At 43.8% G+C, this 23,626-nt stretch overlaps 1 protein-coding gene across 2 annotated transcripts in view; it reads left to right on the top strand.

The window, feature by feature from the left end:
- The window catches only part of smo (smoothened, frizzled class receptor), a 69,381-nt gene extending 46,452 nt beyond the window's left edge, over positions 1-22,929 (top strand). For both annotated transcript variants that reach the window (XM_072471166.1, XM_072471165.1), the window contains exons 5-12: positions 2,431-2,650; positions 3,135-3,258; positions 6,584-6,676; positions 7,683-7,791; positions 9,443-9,628; positions 14,111-14,259; positions 15,616-15,750; positions 17,903-22,929. In XM_072471166.1, the coding sequence (XP_072327267.1) occupies positions 2,431-2,650; positions 3,135-3,258; positions 6,584-6,676; positions 7,683-7,791; positions 9,443-9,628; positions 14,111-14,259; positions 15,616-15,750; positions 17,903-18,516 (1,630 nt within the window). In that variant the 3' untranslated portion in view covers positions 18,517-22,929. The remainder of the gene's footprint in view (positions 1-2,430; positions 2,651-3,134; positions 3,259-6,583; positions 6,677-7,682; positions 7,792-9,442; positions 9,629-14,110; positions 14,260-15,615; positions 15,751-17,902) is intronic.
- Positions 22,930-23,626: the final 697 nt, after the last annotated feature.

Below are 23,626 nucleotides of genomic sequence, written 5' to 3'. Positions count from 1 at the left end.
CAAACTCCACACGGACAGTGACCCAGAGCCGGGATCGAACCTGGGACTTCGGCGCCGTGAGGCTGCAGTGCTAACCACTGCACACCGTGCTGCACATACCAGAAAGATTTTTAAGTGTGGTAGCGAACGGGTACTGCCGCAAGCTTCTCGTCGCTCGGCCCAGCGAGGCCGGCAACACTATTCAACATTAATTGACTTAATGAGGCCCCACAGGCTTCTTGTCGCAAAATAAGGTTCGCCCGCTTATTTGCTGGCACTGCGCTCGTCAGTCCCCGCTAACGAGGTCAAGCAGCACTTTGCTCAGCCAATGCCGAGCAGCTCACAACAATGGTGCCCAGGAGACCGGCCCCAAGATTCAGCGATGCAGATTTTGGGAGGCTGCTAGATGCAGTGGAGGCCGGGAGGGATATCCTGTTGGATATGGGATGCCTCACGTTATTGCGCGACGAGATCCCGATTTTGCTTTCAGGAGCGGTCCGGCTGCATCCCAAGCCTGGCGCGGATCTCGTTTTTGGCCTCTCCCACTCTTCACCGGCCTCGTTTTGCTTGAGCGAGAGTGCAACAAGGCCGATGAATTGCACCCCAATCTTTTTTTTCCTGTAACTCAGTCACAATACACAAGGGGTATTGTATTGGTAACTAGCTGCATTCAGAACCAATGTCTGGACTTAACGTCACACAGATATCATAAGTCACTTTGTATCATCATTCCTTTGGTTTGAGGATGGGAAACCCGAGCCATGTAATTCGCACACCAGCAGCTGAGCCACTTGTTCAGTCAAATGCACAATTGGCAGCTACCCTTCAATTTAATCAAATGTTATTCAAACTTTCAAAGTCATTTTTTCCCCTTAAATTCAGAGTATTCAATTTTTTTTTCCCAATTAAGGGGCAATATAGCATGGTCAATCCACCTACCCTACCCTTGGGTTGTGGGGGTGAGACCCACGCAGACACGGGGAGAATATGCAAACTCCACAAGGACAGTGACCCAGGGCCGGGATCGAACCTGGGACCTCGGCGGCGTGAGGCAGCAGTGCCTTACAAAAAAATTAAAGGCTGGGATCTTCCAGGGGGTGGGGAGGGGAGAGATTGATGGGAAGCTGGAGGGTTTGTGGAGGATGGAAGTGCAGTTCCACAGTTACCCAGGAAATAGACTAAGATTTAATCTGACTATTATTTCCTGGATAACTATTGAGGTAAGTACGACAGTACCTTGCAGTGGAATTGCCCATTGAAAGCTCAAACTATCCAGGCAGTTCCCATGGGATCAGCACGTCGAGATATCCGCAGAGCCCTGATGCGTATTCTTGGGTCATGCATCTGGTCATTGACAATCTGGGGACCGGAATATCTGGGCCTTGTAACTTTTTCAGGAATATTTATGTGGTGGACTGTTTCATTTGGGAGGGAGAAAAATTTGAAAGGAAACTGGTCAGGCCAGACAGTCCTACAATCGTTAAGAATATGAGAAAAGAACAACTGTTTATAAAAGAAAGAATTTAAACACAAGGGGTTATAGCTGCAAGTTTCCCTCCAAATCACTCACCATCCTGACTTGGAACAATGTCACCGTTTCTTCATTGTCGCTGGGTAAAAATCCTGGAACTCCCTCCCTAACAGCACTGTGGGTGTACCTACATCACATGGACTGCTGTGGTTAAAGGTGAGATGGTTGGCAATAAAAATACTGGCCTAACCAGCACATTCTGTGAAAATAACTCTCCAGCTGTTGTTCCTTATGTTCATTGATGTTGGGATAGCTCGGCACAGTCCGGGAATCAAAGCTGAACCATTTTGGTCTGTACAAGGATCAGCAAGACACCAGGCATCTGGAGAATGTCTCCCACCCTAGGTTTGAGAAACAGTGTCACCTCTGAGCCAGATGGATAAGTCTCACTCCAGACGCTTGTACACATATTATCGGCTGACGCACTCATTGCAATACTGAGAGAGTGCTGCCCTGTCTGAGGTACAATCTTTCTGTTGAGACATGTAATATGAGACCCCATCTACCCTCTTGGGTGAATATAAAAGATCCCAATTTCAAAGAGGAACAGAGAGTCTGTCCTGATGTCCTAGTCTACCTGATGCTCAAGCCATATTCTTCAACCAACATCTTTGTAAGTAAATTCATATTACTGTTTGTGGGAGCTTACACTTTTTGTAAAATTGGCTATTACATTTCCTATTTCATAACAGTGACTAAACATCAAATACATTTAATTGGCCGTTAAGTGTTTAGGGATGCCGGAGGTCTTGAAGAGAGCTATATAAATGCAATTTCTTTTTCTTTATACTTTGAAAAACATACACCATTGTTTGATGTGATTTTGTTTAAGTACTTTGCAGGTTCCCTGATCCAAGAGTCCAGACAGTGGCCGTGTACAGATAGAAAGATCACACTCAGAACTGCTGTTTCTCTCACAGGTCCAATGAAACGCTCTCCTGCGTTATAATATTCGTTATCGTCTACTACTCTCTCATGTCTGGGGTGATCTGGTTTGTGATGCTGACTTACGCCTGGCACATGTCATTCAAGGCTCTGGGCACCACCTATCAGCCTCTCTCTGGCAAGACGTCCTACTTCCACCTTGTCACCTGGTCGATCCCATTTATACTGACAGTCGCCATATTGGCTTTGGCTCAGGTAATCCATATTGTGCTGTCCGGAAACTGGGAGGTTTTCAATGGGATGGGCAGAAGGACAATGGTGACTGAAATCTGGGATGGAAAATGTGAACGAGCTGCTGTTGTTTTTAATTTTGGGAGGACAGGGAATGGTAATGAGGGTCAGGGAGGCGATGGGTATTGAAATAAGATTTGGAAGACACATCAGATTTAGAATGGTGGCCGAGTTTAAAATGGTAGCCGAGGGGAGAATTGTGTTAAATTCATGACTGGGGTCAGTAGATGATTGGTTTAAGGTGAAGATGCTACAGAGTTATTGATTAAAATTACGAGTGAGGAGCTAATCCTTGTATATGAAGTAAAAAAAAGCACCCTCTGGCTTAGTATTTTGCTTGTTTAACATGTATCATACTTATTCTGATCCTTAATGTGTACGTGATCCACATCTTCTGGTGAAACATTTCCATTGGATGATCATACACTATGATTATTTTGTTCCAAAGGTGGATGGAGACTCCGTGAGTGGGATCTGCTTTGTTGGATATAAGAATTATCACTTCCGGGCAGGGTTTGTCCTGGCTCCAATCGGACTGGTTCTGCTGGTTGGTGGCTATTTCCTTATAAGGGGTAGGTAGCATTGACTTCTTATTGTGTGAATGACAATGTCAGACTCTGCAGTACCAGTCTGTGATACTTTTGTGTGTTTTAGTCAGTGTGGTTTGGGCATCTGCAGTGTAGCAGTAATCGATGCAGTGTCTGTTCGCAGCCAGATTTCTCTCCCTTAAATTAGCTTCCAATTTTGGTTTGTGGTGACTGCCCCTCTGATTATCATCCAACTCCATCATGGGGTGGGGTCCAACACTGGCACAATTGGAATCAGCTATGACCATATGTGCAGTTGCCCTTATAAGCACCAGGTATATGGTCCCTCATGGCAAATTTGAGCTCTAGTGCACTGAATCCGAGAGTTGCAAGGCAAAGATTCACATTAGACAATTTTCCAATTTCCCAGCCTCTTCCCTCAGCATTACCTCTTGTGACTGCCCTTGCCACTCACATATTGTAAATAAAAGTAAATTCACCATAGCCTCAACCAGAGTTCCAGTTCCCCATATAGGCTGCTTTCCCCTTTTGAGGAGGAGAGCTGACTGGTGATGATTTGTTTTATTTATTTTTAAAATAGATTTAGAGTACCCAATTATTTTTTCCAATTAAGGGGCAATTTAGCGTGGCCAATCCACCTAGCCTGCACATCTTTGGGTTGTGGGGGTGAAACCCACGCAAACACGGGGAGAATGTGCAAACTCCACACGGACAGTGACCCGGGGCCGGGATCGAACCGGGGTCCTCGGCGGTCTGAGGCAGCAGTGCTAACCATTGCGCTACCATGCCACCCAGACTGGTGATGATTTAACCTGAGGATCACTACACCTCAGGCGAAGGACATGGTTGTGAATAACCTCAGGCGGTACGGTAATGAAAATGAACCCCTGCTGTTGGCCATGTTCTGCATCACAAACCATTGTCCAGTCAACTGAGTTAAACCAGCCCCCTCACATATTGTTACAGAACTGCAGAGATTCACCTGTCAATCTGACTCATTGAACCACGGTGGGACAGTGGTTAGCATTGCTGCCTCACGGCACCGAGGTCCCAGGTTGGATCCCGGCTCTGGGTCACCGTCCGTGTGGAGTTTGCACATTCTCCCCGTGTTTGCGTGGGTTCCGTCCCCACAACCCAAAGATGTGCAGGTTATATGGATTGGCCACGCTAAATTGCTCCTTAATTGGAAAAAATTAATTGGGTACACCAAATTTATATTTAAAAAAAGAAAAACAACAGGCCTGAGGATTCGAAGCAGTTTAGAATTCAGCAAAGAAGGGCCAAGGGCTGATTAAGAAGGGAAAAATAGAATACAAAAGTAAGCTTGCAGGGAACATAAAAAACTGACTGTAAAAGGTTCTCTAAGTAGGTGAAGAGAAAGAGATTTGTGAAGACAAATGTAGGTCCCTTAACAGTCAGAAGCAGTGGAATATATTATAGGAGACAAAGAAATGGTGCACAACTAAATACATACTTTGGTTCTGTCTTCACAAATGAGGATACAAATAAGACGCCAGAAATGTTGGGTAACGCAGGATATAATGAGAGGGAGGGACGGAAGGAGATCAATATTAGTAGAGAAATGGTGTTGGGATTGAAGGCAGATGAATCCCCAGGAGCTGAACATCTACATCCCAGTGAACTTAATGAAGTGGCTCTAAAATTAGTGGATGCATTGATTCCAGGATCCTATAGACTCTGGAACAGTTACTGCAGAATGGAGGGTAGCTAATGTATCTCCACTATTTAAAAAGGGAGATAAAGAGAAAACAAGGAATTATAGACCAGTAGCCTTGACGTCAGTAGTGGGAAAAGTTCTAGAATCCATTATCAAAGATTTTAAAGCAGAGTACTTACAAAACAATGGCAAGATTGGACAGAGCTTAGATTTATGAAGGGGAAATCATGCTCGACAAATCTAATGATTTGAGCGACACGGCAACACAGTGGTTAGCACTGTTGCTTCACAGCTCCATGGTCCCAGGTTCAATTCCCGGCTTGGGTCACTGTCTGTGCGGAGTCTGCACTTTCTCCCTGTGTCTGCGTGCGTTTCCTCCGGGTGCTCCGGTTTCCTCCCACAAGTCCTGAAAGACGTGCTGTTAGGTAATTTGGACATTCTGAATTCTCCCTCTGTGTCCCCGAACAGGCACCAGAGTGTGGCGACTAGGGGCTTTTCACAGTAACTTCATTGCAGTGTTAATGTATGCCTACTTGTGACAATAAAGATCATTATTATTATTATTACTGGAATCCTTCAAGGATGTAACTAGTAGAGTTGATGAGGGGGAGCCAGTGGATGAGCTTTATTTGGACTTTCAGAAGACTTTTGGCAAAATCTCACATAAAAGATTAGAATGTAAAATTAAATCTCATAGGATTAGAGGTATTGTGTTGAGATGGGTAGAAAACTGGTTGGCAGACAGGAAACAAGGAGTAGGAATTAACTGGTCTTTTTCAAATTGCCAGCCAATGACCAGTGGGGTACCGCAGGGATTGGTGCTAGGACCCCAGCTATTCACAATATATATTAATGATTTAGATGAAGGAACAAAATGTAATATCTCCAAATTTGCAGATGACACCAAATTGTGTGGGAGGATGAGCTGTGAGGAGGATGCAGAGATCAGTCAGTATGATTTGGACAAGTTGAGTGAATGGGCAAATTAAATGCAGACGCAGTTATGATTTGGAGAAATGCAAGGTTATCCAATTTGGTAGCAAAAACGAGAAGGCAGACTATTATCTGAATGGCCATAAATTAGGAGGGGAATGTGCAATGAGACCTGGGTGTCCTCGTACATCAGTCACTGAAGGGAAGCATGCAGGTGCAGCAGGCGGTAAAGAAGGCCTTCATTGCGAGAGGATTTGAGTACAGGAGCAGGGATGTTTTGCTGCAATTATACAGGACCTTGGTGAGGCCACACTTGGAATATTGTGTGCAGTTTTGCTCTCCTTATCTGAGGAAGGATGTTCTTGCTATAGAGGAAGTGCAACAAAGGTTTGCCAGACTGATTCCTGGGATGAACTTATGAGGAGAGATTGAGTCGGTTAGGATTGTATTCGCTGGAGTTCAGAAGAATGAGAGGGAATCTCATAGAAACCAATAAAATTCTAGCAGGACTAGACAGGGTAGATGCAAGAAGGATGTTCCCAATGGCAGGGGTATCCAGAACTAGGGGGTCATAGTCTGAGGATATGGAGTAGACCATTTTAGGACAGAGATGACGGAACAAAGTCTTCGCCCAGAGAGTGGTGAGCCTGTTTTTGATTTCCAGTTTCTAGTCATTGTAGTTTTCTTTTCTTTTTAACATTGCGGACTCATTTCAGCTGCTTGTTGTTTTTTTTACAGGTGTCATGACCCTGTTTTCAATTAAAAGTAACCACCCTGGGCTCCTGAGTGAGAAAGCAGCCAGTAAAATCAATGAAACAATGCTGCGTCTGGGTAAGGAACCTGGCAGGACAAGAACTCGCCTCTCTATGTTCAAAAACAGCTTCGATTCTCTGCTGTGTAACTCGAGATGGCAATTCAGGATGTGGCGATAAGTTTGTCAGCTCTCCAGGGATTGAAGATGAATCTGCAGCAGAATGCTGGGAACAGAACCGCGATGGAGCAAACATAAGGACATTAAAATATATTTTTAAAAAATCTTTTTTGAACATTTTAATTTATTAATTGTGGGAAATGGAAAGAAAAGGCTGCTTCACTGGCAAATCAATCACTGGTTGCTCAAATTAGTTCATGGAGAGTTTATTTGCTTTCCAGTCACCCATGGGAAAGCAATGGAGGATGGACCAATGGCAGCAATGTGGGGCTCAGGTCATGTGATGAAACCACTCGGAATATACCCAAACCAGAGTGGGAACCCTGTGCGATTACCAAGAAGCAACTGGTCCAGGATGTTACTTGATGAATGTTTGGTTGTGATTTTATTTGGAAAGGCATGAATGCATGTTTGTGGGATCCTTCCACAGAAGTTGGGTAGAAGCTATGCTCTGGAGTGTATTTGTGGCATAATCGTCCTCCCTTTTCGTTTGTCCTGTTTAGACTCAGAAATTAAAATGAATTTCTGTTTCTCCGACTACATAATTGCAGGTATGGAGGAGGAGTTTGGGATGACTAACTCTGTGGATGGAAGAATCTGTGCTTCATTGCCATGGAATTAGGATCAGCTGCTCATATCTTGTCAGTGTGCACGTGTGTCTGTGCACCCGTGTGCATGTGTGTGAGCGCGTGTTCGTATACAGCTGGTTTAGCTCAGTGGGCTAGACAGCTGGTTTATGATGCAGAACAAGGCCAGCAGCGCGGGTTCAATTCCCGTCCCAGCTTACCCGAACAGGCGCTGGAATGTGGCGACTAGGGGCTTTTCACAGTAACTTCATACTTGTGACAATAAAAGGGTATTATTATTATTGTGTGTCATTTTAATGGTTTGAGTTTTATTTTTCAGGCATTTTCGGGTTCCTAGCATTTGGTTTTGTCTTCATCACATTTGGCTGCCATTTTTATGACTTCTTTAACCAGGCTGACTGGGAGAGGAGTTTCCGTGACTATGTTCTGTAAGTGACCCTGGCTCTTTCAGTATGTCCAGGCTCTAAAGTAGAATACGTTAGATTTTGGGCTATCTATTCAGTGAAACCTACAGTAAAATTCTAGAAGTCTGGAATTTCCAAATCCTATTCAGTTTAACCAAGCTCCTGAGGTTATCTTTAGGTCGCCATATTGGACAAATTTTCCAGCATCCCTTGCAACCTCCCTCGCTCCATGAAAATCAGCAATTGGATATAAAATAGTGGACAGACTGACTGCAGACACAATATAAATGAGGAGTTTGTTAAGTATCATTCAATACTTAGATCTGGGTTTGAATCCAGTTTAGCGCAAAGGTTCATTCTTTGAACAAAGACTTGAATTTATGCAGCCCTTTTCATGACCGCAGGCCATCTCAAAGTGCTTTACAGCCTTAATTAAGTATTTTAGGAGCGTCGTCACTGTTGAAAAGTAGGAAACGCAGCAGTCCATTTTGCACACAGCAAAAACAACAATGTAATAATGACCAGATAATCAGTTTTTTACTGCAATGTTTTTAAAAATAAATTTAGAGTACACAAATTAATTTTTTCCAATTAAGGGGCAATTTAGCGTGGCTAAAAAATCCACCTACCCTGCACATCTTTGGGTTGTGGAGGCGAAACCCACGCAAACACGGGGAGAATGTGCAAACTCCACATGGACAGTGACCCAGAGCCAGGATCAAACCTGGGACCTCAGCGCCGTGAGACAGCACTGCTAACCACTGTGCCACCCCTTTTTACTGCAATGTTGATTGAGGGATAACTGACCGCCAGGAAACCAGGGTTAACTCCCCAGCCCATCTTTGAAATAGTGCCATGGAGTCAGTGCTGTGCTTGCTGGAGAGAAATATCAGATTGGCGAAGGAAGGCACAGAGTAACCCAGAAAATGATACTGGACCGCCTATTTTTGAACTTGTATATAATTTATACATCAGGTGTCAGACTTGGCTTAGTGATAAGCATTGTTTCCTCTGTGATAGAAGTGTGTGTGTTGAAGCTCACTCCAGAGTCTTGAGCACATAATCTAGGTTAACACTCCAGGGCAGTACTGAAGGAATTCCGCACTGTTGGAGCTGCCATCTTTTGGATGCAGTGTTAAATTGAGGCCCAAACTATCCTCCCAGGCAGGTGAAAAGATCCCACAGTACTAATTGATGGCGAGGAGATTTCTCTCCAACACCCTGAACAACATTGTATCCCTCAACCAACATCACAAAGAAACAGATTAACTAGTTATTTATCTTGTGACTGTTTGTGAGATCCTTCAGCTGTGCTTCACTCCATTGCAATAGTATTATGTTGACTGGAAAGCACCTTGAGACATAAGAGGTCATGAAAAGAGCTCAATAAATGCAAAATCTTACCTTATATTCAACATTAATTCTCAGCCTGACACAAGGGAGGCACCATGAAGAATGGGATAGGATGTGCCATGAGTCAGGAATAGGTCATAGTTTGCTTTATTACCAGGCATGGATGCATTGAGACATTGGTCACACCGGTACCTCATAATGTATTTGATTATTTGTTGTGCTGTGGGTGCCTGTGTGTAGATTTGTTCGCCTTTTTTGACCCAACTTGCACCTGTACACCTTTGTGTATAGTTAAACAGAGTCTTTGTGTTTTATCCCTCAGGTGTGAGGCCAATGTGTCCATTGCTGAACAAACCAACACTCCCATCCCCGAATGCAGCATCAAGAATCGGCCCAGCCTCCTGGTGGAAAAGATAAACATCTTTGCCATGTTTGGGACAGGCATTGCAATGAGTACCTGGGTCTGGACCAAAGCTACAATCTTGATCTGGAAAAGGACGTGGTTCAGGTATCGCAGGTCACCCTGGGATCAGGGATAATGGAAAAGTTAGAATTACCAAAATGTATCCTTGTCATTTTGTCTGTGATGTCTCAGGTACTTCACCACGCCCCAATCTCATCTTCAAGGTCACAAGTCACCTCTGATGCACAGGCTTGTCATAGTCTTGTGACCTCTGTCATTCTTGATGTATAAAGGCCTGTGAGCAGAAACTACTTCATCCTCCATACGGTACACTACTTTTCATTTTCATCCAATTCAGTGATATCACTGAGCTCTGGCCTCACTGGTTTAATAAGTAGCTAAACCGTACTCTGGGGTAATAACCAGAATACGAAGATTTCACAACTGGCGAAATAACTGGGGTTTGGCATAGTGAGTTGTTATAATCTGAAATCCACTGTTTCAAAGGATGGTGGAAACAGATTTGTTAAAAAAATTGAAAAAGGAATTGTATATTTCATGAATAATGTGTAGGGCTGGGGGGAAACTGGGAGAGTGGGGTGAATTGAATAGCTCTTTTACATAGCTTACACAGGCACAATGGACTGAATGGCCTCCTCCAACAAGTGAACAAGGATGCAAGCTACTTTCAGTGTTCCCTGTAATGCCCTCTGTCACTCAGAGGCCTTTGATAGTAGGTAGGCCCAACCTTTGTAAGCCTATGGGTGGGAATCTCCATTGTTAGACGTTTTAGTTGCTGTGATATGAAGAGTCTATAGTTCCGTTCCTTTTTCACAAACACACATTTATTTCATTCCAACAGCCTTTGCACAAAACTCTAACTATACATCACCTGACTGAGGCCACCTGAAGCCCCTTTACATATCAGTGTCAATTAATGGATACTTAACATAAATGAGACAACTAATTGCAATGTCTCTTAACCCATTACTTAACATCCATTCCTGGTCCGCCCGCTACCACTGCCAGCGAGGATGAAGAATTTGGCGCTCAGCCAAATCTCCATTCACTGCCAACGGGGTCAAAGAGTCTCGCTGGCATGAAGGAACGGAGAATCCAAGTCTATGTGTCAGCTGGGGCTCAGTTGGTAACACTCTTGCTTTTGAATCACAAGGTGCCAGGTTCAAGTCCCACTCCAGAGCACAAAATCAAGGCTGACACTCTAATGCAGTACTGAGGGAGTGCAGCACTATTAAAAAGTGCCATCTTTTACATGGGATGTTAAACTGAGCCCCCATCCGCTTGCACAGGTGGATGTAAAAGATCCCATGTGGTAATCTTTTGAAGAATAGCAGAGAAGTCAGTGTCCTGGCTCATACTTATTCTTCGATACGCATCAGAGAAACAGATGATCTGGTCGTTCCCCCATTGCTGATTTTGGGAGTTTGCTGTGTGGAAATTGACTGCTGCTTTTCCTCCATTACAACAGTGACTACAGTTCAAAAATATTTCATTGGCTGTAAAACACTTTCAAAACGTCTGTAAGTCATGAATAGTTCTCTGTAAATGCAAGTTTTTCTTTGATAGGTAAAGATACAGGACTAGGCCATTCAGTCCCTCTAGCCTATTCAGCCATTTGATCATGGTTAATTAGTATCCTAACTCCATCTAGCTGCCGTGACTCTGTAACAGTACATTTACCGGACAAAAATTAATCAATCTCTAAAAATTTCAATGGCCCCCCAGCCTCAGCAGGTTCCAAATGTTCTCTATCCTTTATGTGAAGAAGAGCTTCCGGTCATCAGCCCTAAGCAGCCTAGCTCTAATTTTAAGGTTTGCCCCTTTCTTCTGGACTCTCCCACCAGAGGGAATAGTTTAACTCTATCTATTCTATCAATTATTTTAATCATCTTAATTACCTCAATTAGATCTCCCCTTGATCTCCCATACTTTGTGGAGGGGGGGGGGAAGAGAGAGAGAGAGAGAGAAAATGGGAGGATAAGCCTGGTCAGTGCAACCTGTCCTTTTTAACCCTTTAAGCCTTTTGCAAAATGGAAAATTCCTCCAATTAACTGGTTAGCTCTCTGCAGCAGGCTGTCTTAGACCAGGACCTCAGAGATATGAAGGGTTGAATGTACACACCTACTGGCATAGCACATTGCATTACAGTTCCAAAGCCCCATGTCATTAATCAGCCAAGAGTCAATGATCTGAATAGAAGCATTGTGTTTAAGGCTATACAATCAGGGCACTCTGCTCTTAATATTTGATATCAATAGTAGAAATCATCATCGTCGTCATACAGACAATCAACAGCACCTAATCGCTATGTTTTAATTTACCTAGCCCATTTCCTTACAACTTTAATGACTATGGATTTGAACCTTTTTCCACAGGGCTTCACGACCTTCGGACATTTCAAAGTGCTTTATTTTCTAGTCACTTGTAATGGAGGAAGTGCAACAATCTGTTTCCACCCAGCAAACTCCCAAAAACTGCAATGTGATAACAACCAGATCATCTCTGTCTTAAACATTTAATAAATTTAGTGTACCCAATTCATTTTTTCCAATTAAGGGGCAATTTAGCATGGCCAATCTACCTAGCCTGCACATCTTTGGGTTGTGGGGGCGAAATCCACGCAAACACGGGGAGAATGTGCAAACTCCACACGGACAGTGACCCAGAGCCGCGATCGAACCTGAGACCTCGGCGCCGTGAGGCAGCAGTGCTAACCCACTGCGCCACCGTGCAGCCCTTAAACATTTCTAACACCTCCCAGCCAAAGATCGATGGGGCGTGGAGATTTTTCAAAATATTATTGAGACCATAAGATGTAGTAGCAGAAGTAGGCCATTTGGCTCATCGAGTCTGCTCTGCCATTCAATGAGATCATGATTGACCTGATATGATAATCCTCAACTCCACTTTGCCTGCCTTATCCCCACAATCCTTCATTAAAAATCTGTCTATCTCAGCCTTCAACATACTCAACGACCCAGCCTCTACAGCTCTTGAGAAACCCTATGATTCAAGGTCGAATCCATAATATATTATGTCATTAAGGTTGAAAGGAGATGCGCTAGGTAAATTAAAACATAACGATTTGGTGATGTTGAGCTTCAATTCGAAAGGTTATTTGGATCGTAGGAGATTGGGAAGTCTTAAGTAGGTAAGGAATCCCATAAAATTGCGATCCAGGGTTTACTAATTCAAATGAATCGCAATTGCCAGTTAATGAGAATGCTAGATCAGTGCAGAGAATAATAAATGTGATCCCAGTGAGAATATGGCATTAAATACAATGAGGAATTAGACGGTGTGCTTCTTCATTAAACACTAAAGTCATACCATAAGATGAAGGAGCAGAAGTAGGCCATACCTTGTATGCCTAGGCAACTACAGTTATTAGAGTAGATCCACGGAAGGAACACCTATTGCAGCGTTTGAGATGCTTTGTATCAGGTTGGTGAAACCACACATATGTTATCATGACTAAACGTTGCCAAAGAATGAATCAAATGGAATTAAAAGACAACGAGAAAGGTCTCCACCCATGAATCAATGAAGCAACAGCCTGGAAATGAGAATTCAATTTGTTCCTATTAACAAACGTATTGGAGCAGAGAGGCCCCAGTGAATCAGTAAGGTGCATGTGGAGAAACACATAGCCCTGATATGAATCTGATGTGCCCAGCAAGAATAGGGTCAGGGGCCTATATTACACATGGCCAGATTTACACACTATTGAGTTTGTTCCTTTCACATTCCCTGATGGGTTAGGTTAAAATTGAGGCTTTTGAGAGGCTTCGATAGCAATTCCAGTAAATTAGAAGTGTGGTGTAACAGGGTTAGTAACGCACTCGTATTGGAACTTTCCCCAGTACGGGTGCTCCCATTCATTGGAAATATTTCGAGTAGAGTTGGAGGTTGGGGCCCAGCAGAGCGAGTGGAGATTGGTTTGATTTGTGGCATGGCTTTGACCTGGACTTAAATGGGTGGATTGAAATACGATGACATGAACGAATAACAAGGATTGGTAAACGTTGGTAAAGAGCCAAAGCGAATTAAGAAGAGTAGAATAATCGGCAAAGCTTTTTCAAAGCGAAAGGAGTTGCTGAAAAACCCAGACAAAGAGCTATCATTCAGTATGCGGACTGTGTCTTATGAAGGGCCAGTGGGTGAGTTCTTATTGTCATGGGGTCGGTCTCATTCAGTGTGGGGATTGTATACATTTGTGTACTTGTTGAAATAAAAACAAAATATGCTGGAAGTACTCAGCAGGTCAGTGTAGCTTTCAGTAAATGATTAAAAGCCAGCAAAGTACTGGCTATTGGAGCACACGAAGCGTCTGGGCAGTCATCAGTCTTCAGAGTGCTCTTGCTGTTTCCACAGTGACATTACAGGTAGCTCAATCTGAATTTGGATCCAAGAGACAATTTAAAACAAGTTTATATCTCGGTCATGCTCATTGTTTGGAGAGCCAGGAATCCCACTCTCTCTCATCTCTACACTTCCCCCCCCCAAAACCGCACCCCCCTCCCCCCCCCCCGTTCAGTGGAAACTGAATGTCTTCTATATTTTCAGAATTATTGGTCGAAGCGATGATGAGCCAAAGCGAATTAAGAAGAGTAGAATGATCGCCAAAGCTTTTTCAAAGCGAAAGGAGTTGCTGAAAAACCCAGACAAAAAGCTATCATTCAGTATGCAGACTGTGTCTCACGAAGGGCCAGTGGGTGAGTTCCTATTGTCAAGGGGCCGGTCTCATTCAGTGTGGGATTGTATACGTTTGTGTACTTGTTGAAATAAAAACAGAAAATGCTGGAAGAGCTCAGCAGGTCTGGCAGCATCTGTGGAGGGAGAAAGAGTGGGTGTTTCAAGTCGATGACCCTTCATCATAACTGGGATAGGATAGAAATGTAACAGATTTTAAGTAAGTGAAGGGGTGAGAGGGAGGAGAGAACAAAAGAGAAAAAAGTTTGTGATTGATTGGAAAACAGGAGCGATTAAATGACAAATGAAATGATGGTAAGGCAGAAATAGTTGCAATGGGGCAAGTAAAAGGAATTTAAAATGAGGTCTAAAGGAGGTGTAATAAATGGGAATAGCAGAATCAGCAGCTGGTATCTGATAAAATGGGACCAGTTGTTATGATCTGAAATTGTTGACCTCAATGTTGAGTCTGGAAAGTTGTAAAGTGCCTAATCGAAAGAATAGATGCCAGTCCTCGAGCTTCCGTGCACTTCAATGGGTTGCCAAAGACAGAGAGGTTAGAATGGAAGTGACATGGAGAATTAGAAACGATAAGTGACCAAAAGCTCAGGTCTGAACAGAGATGTTCAACAAAGCAGTCTCACCAGTCTATAGGAGACAGTGTGGTAGGCAGTGAATACAGTATGCTAAATTGAAAGAAGTACAAGTAAATCGCTCTTTCATCTGGAAGGTGTGTTTAAGGTCCTGGAAGATGGAAGGGAGGAAGCAAAATGGCATTACTTGTTGAAACTTAGCTCTTGTTAAAAAAATTAATGTTTCCTGGTCCCAGTTGAAAAGTCAGTTATCGTGATCAGGGACGCCAAGGCTGATTCAGACGCCAGGAGTTTTTATTAAAGAGATTAGACTGTATACAATTTACTGATAAAATAAGTGATTGAGTCACAGAACTTACTCTACAGGCTGGAACAGGTTAACCTGGCTAAGTGCCTGTGCTTTGATTTAATGATTTTGAATTCTGTTGCCCAGATTTTTCTTTGATTACTGTTCCGTGAAACGCCAAGGGACGTTTCACTGTAACATCAATCGACCGACTTCTCCTCCAGCCATTGCCCTCCCCAAAAGCCGTCTTCCTAACCCTATTTATATTTGAACATACTCCCCCTGCAATTTGCTTTCCTGCCATCCTGTAATCTGCCTCCACCCCGCACCCCCCCCAACCAACCCTCAAAAGACAACTAATTCTGTACTTTAGTTTTATAATTACAGTAAGGCAGATGGTTTGGGTGGCAAGGTTCTACTTGAAACACGTCTTGGGGGAAGGGAAGGGAGGAAAGGACGAAGAGAGAAATCAACGTTTAAAAATCATCCTACATTTTCAGCTGGAATCAACTTTGACCTGAATGAACCATCCGCTGACCTCTCGTCTGCCTGGGCTCAACATGTAACAAAGATGGTGGCTAGAAGAGGAGCCATTTTACCTCAGGATATTTCTGTCACTCCAGTAGGGACACCAGGTGAGATAAACAATTGGTCTGCCAATAAATCAGTTGAACTTTCTTGTAACCCTCTGATTTTTGTTCGGGTTTCAATCTCAGCTTAGGCCCCAAAAGCCTTCTTACAGCAGCAGTTCAGATAACTGCTAGAAGTCTGCTGATGCCTTGAGTTGGTATTGTCATCTGTTTTGAGGCAGAAACGTATCTATATAAACTGTGTACCCACATCAGCAATAACACCCAGAGCAAACCATGCTGGAGTATTTTGGCCACCTCCTTATAGGGGATTTTCACAGCAAATTCATTGTAGTGTTAATGTAAACCTACTTGTGACAATAATAAAGATTTTTTTTTTAAAATGTTTATTCAAATTTTTCCAACAAAATTTTTGTAACAAACAAACCCCCCCATAACAAAAAGAAGAACACAAACACCACAATCAAAAATAATAAGCTTCTTATACATTGGGATTCTCCCGTATATATTAACCCCCCCATATGACATTCAAAAGTACCCTTGGGGGAAAAAAAAACCACCCGCCCAAATACCCCCCCGAAAGAGACACCCCCCCACCCCCTGGGTTGCTGCTGCTGCTGACCTCCTCCTAGCGCTCCGCGAGATAGTCTAGGAATGGAGAACCCCTGCACAGACCCTCTCAAGGCAAACTTTATCCTCTCCAGCTTAATGAACCCTGCCATGTCATTTATCCAGGCTTCCACACTGGGGGGCTTCGCATCCTTCCATAATAGCAAGATCCTCCGCTGGGCTACCAGGGATGCAAATGCCAGGATACCGGCCTCTTTCGCCTCCTGCACTCCTGGCTCATCCGTTACCCCAAATAGTGCCAACCCCCAAGTCGACTTGACCTGGACTTTCACCACCTTGGACATAGTCCTCGCGAAACCCCTCCAAAACCCATCCAGTGCCGGGCACGACCAGAACATGTGGACGTGATTCGCCGGGCTTCCCGAGCACCTCACACATCTGTCCTCCACCCCAAAGAACCTACTCAACCTCGCCCTGTGAGGCGCTCTGTGAGTAACCTGTCATATGCGCTCTGTGAGTAACCTTGAATTGTATTAGGCTGAGCCTGGCGCAAGAGGAAGAGGAGTTAACCCTACTCAGGGCATCAATCTCCTCCCCAAGCTCCTCCTCCCACTTGCCCTTTAGCTCCTCTACCGAAACCTCCTCTTCTTTCATCTCTTGATAGATCGCTGAAACCTTGCCTTCTCCGACCCATACACCCGCAATCACCCTGTCCTGAATCCTCTGTGCCGGGAGCAATGGGAATTCCCTCACCTGCCGCCTCACAAACGCCCTCACTTGCATGTACCTGAAAGAATTTCCCGGGGGTAACCCAAACTTCTCCTCCAGCACCCCTAGGCTCACAAACGTCCCATCTATAAACAGGTCCCCCATTCTTCTGATCCCTGCCCGATGCCAGCTCCGAAACCCCCCATCCATCATTCCCGGGACAAACCGATGGTTCTCCCGAATCGGGGACCAAACAGAGGCTCCCACCTCGCCCCTATGCCATCTCCACTGCCCCCAGATCTTCAACGTTGCCGCCACCACCGGACTTGTGGTGTACCTTGTCGGCGAGAGCGGGATCGGTGCCGTCACCAGCGCCATCAGGCTCGTGCCCCTGCAGGACGCCATCTCCAACCTCTTCCACGCCGCCCCCTCTCCCTCTATTACCCACTTACGGATCATCGCCACGTTGGCTGCCCAATAGTAGCCGCACAGATTCGGCAGCGCCAGCCCTCCATGTCCCTGCTACCCTCCAGAAACACCCTCTTTACCCTCGGGGTCTTATTTGCCCACACGAAACCCATGATGCTCCTACCTACCTGTTTAAAAAAGGCCTTGGTAATCATAAATAATAAAGATTATTAATAAGGTCATGATCCAGTGTGGTAGACAGTCGTAATTACTGTACAAGTCTTGGTCCTGCTGGCCTCAATGGAGGAGCCAATTAATTGCAGTATTCTATTTCAGTTCACTTGATGAATTAAAATTTCCACACAGCCTCTGCCATAATATGCAGACATCATGCTATTTCCAAAAGCTAGGGGCCATCTTATTTTAAGTGGGTTGAGTTGCTTGAAGTGCTTGAAACTGAGAGAGCGAGAGCTTTGGAATACCTGTCTGACTTTGTTTTGGCTCATTTCAGTGCCACCGGAGGAGAACAAGAGGAATCTCTGGATCATCGAAGCTGAGATTCCCCCTGAACTCCAGAAGAAAGCTGGGAAGAAGAAAAAGAAAAAGAGAAAGAAAGGCATCAGACCCCTGGGGCCCACTGAGGAGATACATGACATGGGCTACTGCACAGAGAGGGCATCCAGCACCATCCCACGCTTACCCAAGTTGCCTGGGCAAAAAAACTTGGTGGAATCGGCTGACATTCAGGATAATTTACCAGGCACTCTCCTGGAGTCCGGAATCGACCCTAGATCCAACAATGGGAGGTTTCTCAGAGGAGCACCCAATGGCTCCTCGGGGTACAGGTGGAATGCACCTCTGAATTTGATTGCAAACCCACTCTTAAATGATGATGTCCTGCAGGATGAGTTGGGATTTTCCCGAGGAGATCGATTCCGGCCCCCGCAGAGACCATGCAATTATCCATTCCCTCATTCCTCGGCCAACATGGAGCCTGGAAGACTCCCTGTAATTAATATCCCCCAAGTACCAAGATCCCAGGGCAGAAGGACTGCTATTGCACCTGTACATTCCAGAACAAATCTAGTGGATGCAGAGTTAATGGATGCCAGCTCTGATTTTTGAACCTTGAGCCAATATTGGTTTTGTTTAAGGCATCATCCACACGAGATGCAGCACATCCAACTGCAACTCGGGACTTTAGTTACTACAGTTCAAATGAGTTCATGGAAACCATGGGAGGTATTTCACCAAACTCTAATGAATGTAAATGGCTAGCAACTGCAAGCAACTTTATGTTCAAATGGATTCATGGAATCAGTAGGAAGTGCTTTACTACCCTCCTGAACGATTGCAGTGCCCCATTGCACTAGGAGCCATCTACCAAGAAGAGGCCTTCCACAATAATGCACGAGGCCATGTGGAACATCATAAACCATCATAAAGTACCAATTTGGTAAAGTTATTGAAGACTAGTTTGGATCCGAGGCTCAGTGAATTGGTCAGGAATGGGAATGCAAGTAACTTCCACGACTAGCCTTGCATTCTACTAGACCAGGATGATTCATTTATCTTTGACGGAAGATTAAATATATGTGGCCTTGCCTTCAGTTGGATTTTGTACAAACCCAACAAGTTATATCATTAAAGTTTACAGAAGGAGGCTATTTGGTTCATCGTGCCTCTGCTGACCCTTTCCCACAGCAATCAAATCTTGTCCCAGCTTCCAATAATTATCCAATTTCTCTTTAAAACATGCAACTCAACCACTCCGATGATAAAGCAACCCTCTTTCCAAACAAAATTTCTCATGATTGCTTTCCTCGGAGTAAAAAACTAAAATGAAGGATTCTTTGCAACTAACTCACCAACCAGTTGAATAACTGTTGAACTGCTGGTTTTAATAACTTCACCCTGTGCTGCCGAGTTCCACCTCCAAACTTTTAATCTTCGCCTAGCATCAGTCACAAGGGTTGGTGCGTTTTATTTTACAAAGATATAACTTCTTGTTCCCTGAATTTATATAAAAAGCAAAGGAGAAAAAAATGTAAGGCTAAGAATGGTCCATTTAAAAAAAAAAAATCAAATTGAGGAAATAACGTGTCAGGGTTTGACTCGGTCAACTCTATACTCTGAAGGGAAGGGAAATGTTAGTCATGAAAAACTGCAAGTGTCAATAGAATCAAGGTGTCCCCAAACCTGTCTTGAGAGCTGAGATCAGCACTGATGATGAAGTCCAAGATACTGGGACACAGGTTTATTACGTTGTGCCCAAGTTAAATGAAGGTCTGTTGTGGTTCTGCCTAGCTGTGTGTCTGACTGTGGGGGATATCAAAATTATTAGTGTTCACTGGATATAGTCATTTGCTGTTGACCATCCCTGCTAGAATGGTAAAGTGAATAAGATCAATCTTGCCTTTTTCCTGCTCAAGCTGGTCATTCAATAATGACCTCCTCTCCTTTGCAACTCTATCCATTACCATTTGCTCCCCCAATCTTTCCTTCGCTGTTTAAGAATCCCCCACCTCTAATGTTGGGTGCTTGTAGCCCAAATGTCTCCTGTTTAATCTATTTTTACTGTGATCTATTCAACTCTACTTTTTTTATTATTCTACTGTCCATTTTCTCATCCTCAACCTTTCATCAAAAGCCCTACAGCCCATATCCTATCTAACATCAAATTTTGCTCACCTAGTACTCACCTATATTGGCTCCTGGTCTCACAATATCTCATTTAAAATCCTCAACTTTGTCCTTAAATTCCTTGATGGCATCATCCCTCTATACCTCTGTAACCTCTCTCAACCCTGTAACCCTCTCCAAGTCTCTGAACACCTCCACCTCTCTCTTCTCCCCTAATCCTTATGACCCACCCCTTTGACCATGTTTGTGGTTACCCCTCCTGAATATCTTTTTTTGGCTCAATGTGTTTTCTGCCTGCTCATGCTCCTGTGAAGCACCTTGGGGCATTTTGCTCATTCGAGTTGGCAGCAAATTACTATGGAGTTGAATCAAGGATTACGTAAGAAGACCTTGGAGGGGGAAACATTTAGAATTGTTCTTCTGTATCATCAGACTCAGTTGCATACAGAGGCAGTACAAAGACTGGTGCAGACTTTGAACCAAAGTCAAGGCTCCAATTTAGCAACTCTGAAAGATGATCAGTATCACAGCAGCTTAGACATGCTACCTGTTGTCTTTGATCTCCTTACACCCAGGGTACTATACTCTTTGAAAAGGTTCTGACCTAGTTACAAATGTGGCCTGTTTGCAACTAATCATGTTGTCAGATCTGTCTCTTAACACGGTCTCTTTGACTCAACAAGCATCAACCCCACAACATGGCCTCGGGGCGTACCCATCCCATCCACCTTTGCAGACCAGAGACATGGCGGGCTAAATATAGCCTTTTGTACTTTGCTGTTGTAAATAATCAGTTGGATATGGCTGAAAAGGATAGAGGGATGATAAAACCCTGCAGACTTCAGGAGACGAGTAGCAGAATTATGTTCAAAAAAGGACAGAGAGAAAAGACAAAATGTAGTTCAAAGCTTGTTAAAAGGGCTTTCTGTGGCAAAAACAACTTGCGTAAATAATTTGTTTGATTAAGAACACTGCAGTGCAGTTTCTGTGGTTGTGCATTTGAATTTTTGATTGACCAGATTATGTATCAGAATTGCAGTTAATTCTGAAAGTGTATTGATGGAGAGCAATTATTTTTGTGTGAAGAAAAACACTTTGTAACATATACACTAAAACATAAGCAACATTTCTACAAGAACCAGAAGATGGCAGTGGAAGTGTCCAGGTTGGCAGTACAAGGTCCCATTGTGCAGGAAAAAAAGAGTAGGCAAGGTCTCGGAATTACACTCCCAGTACATAGTAATGCTACCTGGAGCACATTAGGAATTATAGTATTATAGCCCTGGGTCACTGTCTGTGTGGAGTTTGCACTTTCTCCCTGGGTATGCGTGGCTCTTACCCCGACAACCTAAAGATGTTCAGGGTAGGTGGATTGGCCATGCTAAATTGCCCCTTAATTGGAAAATGTTTTAAAGAAATTCCTCCATTTGCCATTTGAACAGAGGTATCAATCCATTGATTTCAAATGGATAAACCCCTAGGCAAAGCAATTGGATTATCACAATCATGCAGCTTAAAAAACAATTTTATTTCAATGTTTTGCTTTAATCAAGTGTCAGTGCTGAGGAAGGTGTGTATTTGCCCAGAGTCACCATTGACCATTCTCGAGTCAGGTGGGAGGTTGCAAATGTAGAGTACAACTCTATGACGTCCTGCACTAACCACTTCCTGAAATGCCAGGCATTTTCCTTCCCTGCTAATTGTGCCAAATTATAGCCAGGTCTATCTTCGCCTAGCAATGAGGCGATTTGATCCAAACACATAACTTGTTATTACATAGTGTGCTCCACATTTCTTTAGTTATCGCACTGTTTCACCCTCTCACTCTGACCTCTTATTATCGGTAAAGGCAGTGGAACAGCTTCATGGCACAAGACAGCACAGTGTGACCTTCTCCATTTAACATCCAGAGGGCAGCAGTCAGCATCTTGACCAAGGTAAAGATGGGCTTGATGTAAATTGGAAAGGAGGGCTACCCAAGATGCCCTTTGTACCCTCCCAGGTCATGTGAGAACTTGCTGATTTTGATGTTGGAACAATTTAAAGTGCTGTCTCCAAGCACAAACTACGTTGAACAGAAGGAATCCACAATTGTGCCTCTGGCTCATTATCTCTGTTTCAAATACAAAACCTCTGGTCATAAGGGTGCGGCAGGAAATTTCCCAAGCTTGCTGTACCAGTGAGTGGTCTTGTGATTTTCCAGTGGTTGAGGCTCCCTTTCACTGCTCCTCCAGGAAATCGGTGACGAGTGTGGGTCACACAGTGAAAGGCCAGTATAACTCCTGGTCTTGCTCCACTTGCTCTTAAATGCATTCTGCATTTTCAAATTCATTGCTTCTCTATCTTACCTTCATTACTCGGAAAAGGGAGGCATGGAAGGTTCAAACTTTTTTTTAGTTTGAAACGTGTAGTGCACTCTATAAGCACCATGTTCAATTTGAGCGATGGTGTAAAACGAGTGATAGTGATTTGGCAGCCCAGATTACATCTCTCCCCAGTTTTATTTCCCAGTTGCTAATTTGTTATGCTAACTCACAAAGTCAAAATAACCCACGAGAGATTAACGTGTGTCTGTATATGAACCTCACAAACAGCCAGCATATGAAGACCCTGTAAATCTTCATCACTTCCTCCAACAAGTGTCTGGTTCGGTAAAATATTGAAGACTTGATATTTTTTTATAGAAATATAATGGTTATTTTTGTACAATATATAGCCATTTTAAATTTAATGTAATCAGTGTACATAGAAATCTGTAGAGTGGTTACATATTTTGTGCAGACAGGCGGGGAAAGAAGGTCATTTTAATACTTCCTTAATTCCTTAGTATGACATCCACTTGACAAAATGTTTTACACCTGATAGTTTTACAATAAACATGTTTTTTTTAAACCAGCAGTTTATCAAATTGTTTTCTTTATAAATTATTCTGCTAATTTTCTCTCTGTCTACTGAAGAAACTAATTTCTGCTGGGCTATCGGTTCCACGGACAACTCTGCTCCCCACATCTTGCCCCGTCCTTTGGCCTTGACCATCCATTGCAGGCACACAAGTCCTTATGGTGAGTCTGTGTGTTCTACCAGAGAGACATCATGGTCAAACTTCACCTTATACTTCAACCGACATCCTTACTTTTGTGTTCCAGCAGGATGAATGATCAGTGCCAGGAACTGATTTCTTGCTCCACCATTTTGCCCAGAACAAAGGATTTGAGATGTTCCTGGTCTGCCACCCTCTTATCTCCAATTGACCATCGAAACTTGAAGTTTCTCACTACCTAATGAATCCCTGGGAATCACTACTCCTGTCCCTGTGAAGATGCAGGGTGCTCATTAAGCCCACAAGTTCATCAGCCTCTCAGTTTGTGGCTTTGTAGAATTTCTCACAGTGCTCTTGTGGCATTGGTAGGTATATTCTCCTGCTTTACAATGTCAGAATCTTACCTCAGTGATTGTGTGGATTGTTCAATTTATAGAATCCATAGAATTTACAGTGCAGAAGGCGGCTATTCGGCCCATCGAGTCTGCACCGGCCCTTCTATGTTCTATGTTCTAAGCCCACTCCTCCACCTTATCCCCGTAACCAGCTGGA

Source organism: Scyliorhinus torazame, chromosome 13 (genome assembly GCF_047496885.1).
Source record: "Scyliorhinus torazame isolate Kashiwa2021f chromosome 13, sScyTor2.1, whole genome shotgun sequence".
NCBI classification, from domain to species: domain Eukaryota; kingdom Metazoa; phylum Chordata; class Chondrichthyes; order Carcharhiniformes; family Scyliorhinidae; genus Scyliorhinus; species Scyliorhinus torazame.
This window is presented reverse-complemented; position numbering and strand designations above follow the sequence as displayed.